Consider the following 8,620-nt stretch of genomic DNA (forward strand, 5'->3'; position numbering starts at 1 on the left):
TTCTAATACCACCACTAGGAACAGGTATTTTTCTGGATTTAGAATTGCAACAAAATGAAGGTACCTCTTGAATAGGCATTGACTGTCATGGTATTGAATTTTTCTTCCATAAAATTATCAGACTATGATACCTCATCTGAAATCAAGATGAGTTGATGTAATTATTATAATGAAATTACTTCTATGCTGAGAAAACATAAAAAACTGTCTGGTCTTACTTATTGTATGGGTAGAATTTAGGTCTACATGTCAGGAAGTTCAGAATTTCAGTTTTAAATTTTACTCAATATCCCTGTTTCTGACCTTAACCAAGAAGCTCAGTTGCCTGTGTCTCAGTTTCCTCATGGTTATTCACACACTTGGATTTTGAAAGTCTGTAGTGCATTAATTACCATTAGTAAGTGCTTTGAGGTCCCTGACTGAAAAGCATTATGGGCATCTAAAATGCGATTGCAATGGCAGTTTTCAGCAAACTATTTGATGTTTCTTACACAGAAAGCAATACTGTGATTGGGTTGCATGAAAAAATACCTTTAATAGTAAACACTACTCCTCTGTCTTCCTGCCTTCTCTATTTCCACAGGCCAGTAGTAAAATCTTTGAAGGAGACTGGCCTGGTAGAGCCAGAGTTGTTTGAAGAAGTCACTATCTACTTCAGTGACATTGTTGGCTTCACCACGCTCTGCAAATACAGCACCCCTATGGAGGTGGTAGATATGCTCAACGATATCTACAAGAACTTTGACCACATTCTTGACCACCATGATGTGTACAAGGTGATTATCTCTGTACTTTTGCTCATTTACACCCAGTGGACACACAAACCAAATTGCATGATGTGGTGGCTAAGGAAATCTGCCTTCTAAGCAAAGCAAAAGAGAGAAAAACAGGTCAGGATTACTTTGTTTCAATATGCTTTCACTGTGCCTACTTATACCAAATTTCCTACAGTAGGTGGTCACACATTCATTAATTGGAATGCTGGGTATATTTATAAACACTCATATACCCAAATGGTGTCAGCTACCTTAAACGAATCAATCCTGCTCTCTGGGGGAGAAATATTTAGTCATGAACAAAAGGATCTGATAAAATCTTTCTGCTTCTAACTGAAGATGTACTTTTCTATGTCTGCAAATAGTGAGTTCTGATTTTATTTCCACAGGTGGAGACCATTGGTGATGCTTACATGGTGGTGAGTGGTTTACCAAACAGGAATGGCAACCGGCACGCAGTGGACATCTCCATGATGGCTCTGGACATCCTCAGCTTCATGGGATCTTTTGAACTAAGACATCTGCCAGGGCTGCCTGTTTGGATTCGCATTGGAATTCACTCTGGTACACAGTAGTGCTAGATCAACAGTGACAATGTTGTTACCTGGTTTTGAACAGAATTAACACCTATACAAGATCTGGGATATATGCCATAGACAACTGCTCTCCTCATGAAGAATCAGGTTGAAAAAAAATGTTCATAGAGGAAGAGTAACAGAAGTAAATAAGTCACTGTTTTGCTCCTGCTGTAGTGAAATAGCCCATAGCCATTAATTCACAGCTTAAGTCAGTAGCTAGGATGAGCAACAGCCACTGTTCCTGGTGTGATTAAACCAGTTGTATCAAATAAGCCTTCACAGATTATTTCTCTCTGACTGAAGCGGAAATCAGTCATGGCCAGCTATGCTTATCTAGACAAAAAATGCAAGCCTGTATTTTGTGCTTTTGGAGGCAAAAAGTTTTGTTGAGTCTGTGTAGGACTTAATGTTTTAATTTATCTGTAAAAATACTTTTTGTCAAAGGGGAACTCCAGATAGCTCAACAACTTTGGGAAGTTCCTCAACACCAGCTGCCAGGGGAGGAACATATCCAAGAAAGTGACTGAGGCACTGGGAAGCCTCTTGAGGCACCACTATGCACCCCTGCATAATGAAGCTTATTCTATTTTTCTCTTGCTTCCTGACAGTTAATAAATGTGCTTCTTTTTTTCTGCACAGAGATTGTGCTTAAATACAATTAACACTGTGCAGCTGTGTCCTTTTTATGCTCCTATTGGATTATGCAAGAATAACAGAGCTAGGCTTGGTTTGTAGTGGGAGACCACAAGACACTGTGGGAAGTGAAGTAGAAAGTATTGCCGTTGGTGAGGAACGCAGAGTTCCCCCAGGAATTGCACTGCTCTGCAACAGTGAGACACCTGCCAAATAAATCAAGTCTCTTGGTTCACCCTTTTTATCTCTCTGCATCCCATTTCTAGGTCCATGTGCGGCTGGTGTGGTTGGAATAAAAATGCCTCGTTACTGTTTGTTTGGAGATACAGTAAACACAGCTTCGCGGATGGAATCCACAGGCTTGCGTAAGGATTTAATTTTAGCTCTCAGTGTAACAGGACCAAAGGCTATTGGTTAGTTTGTGATCAAAGTGTCTGTTTTCAGCCGAGAACAATTTATTATCAGCTTGCAGAAGTTTTAAAGATAAAGAAGCCCTATTTGTTTTGATTACCAATTATTTAATTGTCCAAAGTGACAGTGGGCACTTCACTGGGCAATGAAGAGTTGTTCCTTGTTTATGCTTCAGTGCTGGTAACAGGGAGTTTGTAGGCTGGCTCACTGCCTGAGTTCCTCTGGAAGATATGATACTTATGTGTCTGGAATTTAATTTTACTCTATGAACCACAGATTTCAGTTTGACCTAGAATTGTATTACAGCTTTGTTGTGTAAATATACTGACTGCGTATTTTAAGTTAAAGCAATTATGTTATCAACTTCACCATTAGGGAACTGTGGCAAGAGCCAGTTTTTCTTCCTGCTGCCCAGTGTCTTCATGTGAGCATTCTCTATATAGGTCACTCACAATTACTCTTTTCTGTTTTGACCTCTAACTACTACAGATACCACTGTCACCTGTATTTCAGATGAATGGCTGTACCACCTATACCTGCCTGGATATGCTCTGTAGTGGAGTCCAATTTTTCATACAGCAGTGTAATTGCTTCTCATTTAATTTGGCTCTCAGAATTTATGATGATAACAATTGAAGGAGCTTCTGCTATTGCACCAGTTTTCACATATACCTAATACGAGTATGTGATGTGTTTCCAGGCTGAGCTTTCATTGTCTCTTTATTTTTTTAGCTTTAAGGATTCATGTAAGCGGTTCCACAATTAACATCCTGAAAAGAACAGACTGCCAATTCCAGTACGAAGAGAGAGGAGAAACATACTTGAAGGTAACCTTTACCATGTGCATGCATGAACACAGAGAAGACGGATAGTAAAAAGTATTGTATAGCTGAGAGTACCCCAGAACCTAATTAAGAGCTGGGGAACAAGGATTACTGATCAGTTGGTATCACAGTCTCTGGTGGTTCGGGATGAAGAGCTCCCTAACTCATAAATTAAAGCAACATAAAGATGTGGAGAATAAATGAAACATACCATTTGGAACAGAAGATTGTAAAGTCATCTGCTGAAAGGGAAGCTGAACCTAGTGTTGATTTGGTAATGCTCCAGTATCTACCAATCCATTTATTTCAATCTATTCCACTTTTCTGTCCTTGGGAGTTGATGGCAGGCAGCACAGCTCACCTCTCCCACAACTTGTGTTTCAGGTCATGGAACAAAGAAGTGAGTGTGCAGCTTCATGTCCCCCATTCTTCTCCTTCTCACTTCTGATTTGTAATCCTTTGCTGTCAGCATCAGTTACTGAAAATAGGCAAAGGCAAACATGGCAATGTAAAATAGAGTATTACTTAAGTAAATTAACTACAGGAAATTGCATGCTAATCCCAACACTGTGCTTTCTCTTCTTTGTCATACATATTTAGGGCAGAGGAACAGAAATTACCTACTGGTTGACGGGTACTGAGGACAAGAAATACCATCTCCCAACACCTCCTTCTGTGTAAGATGGTCTTTATATGTGAAAAGGGAGGAGAAGTTCCCATTCTTTGTGCTTTAGCCTTTAGTGTTCCTCCTTGGCACTTGTGGATTTTTTATATCATTGAACTTGTCTCCAGTAGTTAGAGACTTAATAGCATATGTGCACATAAACACATAAATATTCATTACATGGGACTATGTGTGTGCTGAAGGTTATTTGTCTATATAAAATGTTTAGCAGGTTCTTTGCCTTGGAAGCAGTGTAAGACTTACAGGAGAAGTTGTGGTTAAGAGCAACAGATGGACAGGAAAATGTAAAACATTAATATTCCCCCAAATTTAGTCCTAGTGGCACCTGTCACTGAGGATAACCACAACTGAATGTGCAGCTCTCTGTAATACCATGTTATGCCTGTGAGCTCTTGTGGAGGAATTTGTAAGAGAAATGAAACTTGCAGGATTTCAACTACTATTCTGTTAAAAGAGGACAAAGTTACTGTAGTACTGCACAGGAATAAAATCTTTAGAAATTAAACAAGAGCTTCCTTTCCAACACTTAGAGAAGTTATCAGTAAAAAAAATATGAGGTTGATGTTCTGGAACAGAGCCATCATTTTCCATTAGAATTGAATAAAATACAGCAATAGTGGAAGTGGTGTTTTTGAGCAACTATGCAAAATTGAAGTCAGGATAACTTGTTACATTTTTTTAGTGTATATTTTGTATATGAGTACCTCTTTATTTCCTGCAAACTCACTAAATGTGGAAGTTCCTCACTTTCTGCTCTAAACACCTTTGTACAGTCACTCTTCACTAAGTGGGAATTTGCTGCCGTCTACTCTGAAAGGACATTGTTTCATTACAAATTGAAGTGATGATATTGCAAATTGGTGTTTGCCAGATACATTGGGATCCCTTGTCCTGAAATGCATGAGTAAATGTTACAGATTGCTTCTACTGTATGTTTTGAGTCTTACACAATGTGTCCTTTGCACAAATAAAATTCCCTGTCCATTTATTCCTACTGTGTAAGAGAAAAGAGGAGATAAGGCGGAATATGAGGGTTTTCTCAGGGCATTTGCAAAACAAACATAATCAAATTTTTAATCTGCTACAGAATCTCATGAACTTTGTTATTTTTTAAATGGAAAGTACAAGTGATTGGGTTGAGCTGGAAATACTGTCAAGACTACCTCTTATGGTACCTCTCCCTTGTAAACTTAGAACTCCTTTTTGAAAATTAATATGATCTGTCGAGACTATCAGAATTATTGAATTGTTAGTGTTCTGGAATTCAGCTATGGAAAGTATCTCTTGAGCTGGATCACAGTGATGTTTTTGTTTTCACTTCCTCATATAAGATTGCCCCTTAAAAATTGTCATATGTGGGGTACTCCAGCAAAACCCAAATACACTGAAGAAATTTCTGAAACAATGGCAACTCTATTACTGAAGGCAACCTGAAGTTGAATAGTTAAAGTCCTGGTGTCAGTAATGGTGTTGAGAGCTAAAAACTATTTTGATTGGGATTGAATCTAATTCGTGTCTTCCTTTTTGCGCAAGTGATCATGACTTTTTAAGGTCAATAATGACACATTACAGAGCTTTTGTGCAAAGACACTGATCCATACTATCTGGAAAACTCACATGAAAATCCTGACTTCTCTTCCCAAATTCAGAATCTGAATTTGGTCCTGCCCACACTTTTTATCAGTAGTGTGTGAATGTCATTAAGATAAAGACGGATTAAAATGTTTAAAAATCTCTGGGGACCTGAGGGACCACTAAAAACGTGTGAATCACTGATTTTTTTTTTTTCCCCATCCTGTTGGTTTTAGGGAGAATCAGCAGCGGTTGCAAGATGACTTAGCAGAGATGATAACCAATAGTCTTCAGAAAAGGGAAAATGAAGGATCCAAGGCGCGGGAGCTTTCGCGGGTAGCCAGCTACCGATCAGGTACCCTGGAATACCTGCAACTGGTCAGCAAAGAGAATTTTACCACATATATTTAAAACTGGATGTCTAGTATGACTCAAAAAGCTGAAGCAACTCTCTGGACAACTTCATGTGGAGGCTGGCGGTTTATAATCTCAACTAGAGGAGAAAGAAAACACCTTTTCAAGCGTCCTTTCTACTGTCCGACCTGCTATCAGTAAATCGAACATCTCTTCACTGTAACATTGAAATTGCTGGATGACTTTGTTAGGACACATGCAGCGTGATTTGAGGTAAATGAAAATGTTTGCCCTTGAGTCTGGAAAATAGTGTGGGCGGGTTTGTTTTAGTTAGGTTTTTTTTAACTGTGATAGCCTGTTCAATAATCCACTTCTGAAAATATTCACAGCAAAACCTTAATTTGTTATGATTTTAGATGTTGTATTTAATTTGTAACTTTTATCTGAAGAAAGATTTGGTGTAATATATTTGAAAATATAATTAAATATATCATATGTAAAACCTGGATATGTTGCTATTTTGTTTCTTCTGCTGTTTTCCTCTGTTTCATGTATTTTCTTTAATCAAGCTGACTTTGTTCAAGAGACGACACTTCTGTTATTTACATTGGGAGATTATTCCAGAAGTATGGTTTCTAAAGCTTATCTGAATCTCCTGGGCCTGAAAAAGGAAACTGCCATTCTTGCAAAACAAGACACTTTCATATCTTTTCACCACTTCTGCTTCTGCACCCAAACCAGAAGTGAGAAAGAAATTAAGGAAATAAAATTATCTGAACCTCTTAACCTCAGACCTTTTCAATTCAACTTTTGGAAGCAGTTTTACAGTCAAGCAGGTTTTACTCAGATGACTTGTTCTTCAACTGACACCATGGCACTGATATTAATAAACAGTTTTAAAAAGCAACAAAAGCACAGGGGCCGCATGTAAAAGAAAATCAGCATTCACATGAAGAAATAACATGTACTGAGTGAATAACATCTACTTTTGCAAGGGCCTTTTGTGCATTGTTGGCTTTCAAAGCAGAACTACTTTCACCATTGTCAAATATTGGTCAGTATTCAAACCATTAACATTGGTGCAAAATCATTCTTTTATAGTTTTGAACAGCATTTTTGTTCAACTAGACAACATAAAAAGAACTTTAAAAGAGCAATCCAGTTGCCTTTTCCTTTGTTAAGATAAGCTGGCTTTGTAAGAAAACACACACCAAAAGAACAATGTAGATGTAAATAGACAGATCTGAAGTGCAAAGATTACTGGAAAAATTAAATAATGAGGTGCTGTAGGGCTTATACTCTTACCTAATAAATGTAAATTCCTACATTCAGGAACATGATACAGACAAATAGCAGAAAATGTGTACCCAACAGCCATAGCTTTCACATTATATATAACCAATCTGAAACTCAACCTGCCATTAATACCATACCATCCTTTGTGTCCCCACGGAAACATCCATTGGGATAAGCATAGGAAAAAAAACCAACCCATATCTTCTAAAATTGGTATGCATTAAAAAGAGTATGAGTACAATAAAAATATAACGTCTGCTATTTCCTACCTCATGGTGCCAATAACAAGCTTTGTCTGCATTCTTGGGTGCAACTGCTGCGCTGCTGGGCACTGCTGGGCTGTTCAGGTTGCTGTAGCTGAAACACTCAGCAAGTGTAGCTGTGTTGTAGTGACAAGTGCTGGACTCATCAAGCCTGAAGACAACCACTATGATTACCCCAATAAGAGCTGTTCTGATCTTTGAAGTGATAACAAGTGACATAACTACTCTTTTTAAAGAGGAGTTTTATGCGTTTCATCTTTGACACCACTGAGATACAAATTATTTTAGAGCAAATGTCTGCTGACATTGATTAAGAAAATTATTTTAAACAGTGCTTAGTTTTCAGCAGCCCTTCTCTTCCCAGTGTTCTTCAGGTAATAAATTTCGTATCATTTTGTGAAGATAAATAGTTAACCTTAACAATGAGTTGATGGACCCATCTTCTGGTAGACTTGTTTTTCACATGGTTCTATCCTTGCACATATCTGTTACCTACACATCACAATAAAATCAACTTTGACTACTCTTTTTAAAAATCCTGGTTTCTGGTATGAATGTCTGTTTTTTTCCTTATCTCTAAGTGAAAAATAGCCTAGAACAAAGCAGTGACAGTTATGGAAGGATGCCTGAAGCCTGGAGATACAGTGCTCTTACCCTGGGCTTCGGGCCAAGGCTTGCTACTTGGCCTGAACTGGTTGGCATGTGACCCTGTTATATGAGGCTATTACAGGCACCGGTATCAAATTCAAACTGTCTTAAACAATTACTGAAACACGAAGTCCAAATAATGGCCGTTTTCAGATAGACTATCCAACACTGGTTGAGACAAAAATGCAGTGCCTCAAAATGGTCTGAATCACGGGTGCAAAGGAAAACCCCATGGACAGTTGTCTTTATCTGTAAACCCCAGGAAAAGTACTGTCCCTCATTTCTTCTGCTGGGACACACAGCAGTTGCTGTTCCCAACAGGGCCGAAAGCTGCCCTTCCTGTGATGAAAAACGCATCGCTCGACAAGGCATCGTCCAACTCTGGTTGCTTTTCGGAGGCCTTTCCTGATAAACCTTCCCCCCTTTTAGGTTAATCACCCTCGGGAAGTCCAGGGGTCCCACAGGCACCAGCCTGGGGATCCGTTCTCACTACCCTGCGACGCCGGACCTCGGCCAGCAGTGACTCCCACACCTCAGTCAGGCCTTGGGGTCTCCAAACCCGTATCGGGGCAGGAAAGAT

The 8,620-nt window shown here is 38.9% G+C and overlaps 1 protein-coding gene across 1 annotated transcript in view; it reads left to right on the top strand.

The window, feature by feature from the left end:
• Positions 1-6,341, top strand: part of GUCY2C (guanylate cyclase 2C) — a 44,073-nt gene extending 37,732 nt beyond the window's left edge. The window contains exons 22-27 of the mRNA XM_008636497.2: positions 584-776; positions 1,166-1,340; positions 2,254-2,352; positions 3,131-3,225; positions 3,823-3,899; positions 5,716-6,341. Of these exons, the coding sequence (XP_008634719.1) occupies positions 584-776; positions 1,166-1,340; positions 2,254-2,352; positions 3,131-3,225; positions 3,823-3,899; positions 5,716-5,890 (814 nt within the window). The 3' untranslated portion in view covers positions 5,891-6,341. The remainder of the gene's footprint in view (positions 1-583; positions 777-1,165; positions 1,341-2,253; positions 2,353-3,130; positions 3,226-3,822; positions 3,900-5,715) is intronic.
• Positions 6,342-8,620: the final 2,279 nt, after the last annotated feature.

Source organism: Corvus brachyrhynchos, unplaced genomic scaffold, assembly GCF_000691975.1.
Source record: "Corvus brachyrhynchos isolate BGI_N302 unplaced genomic scaffold, ASM69197v1 scaffold56, whole genome shotgun sequence".
Classification (NCBI taxonomy): domain Eukaryota; kingdom Metazoa; phylum Chordata; class Aves; order Passeriformes; family Corvidae; genus Corvus; species Corvus brachyrhynchos.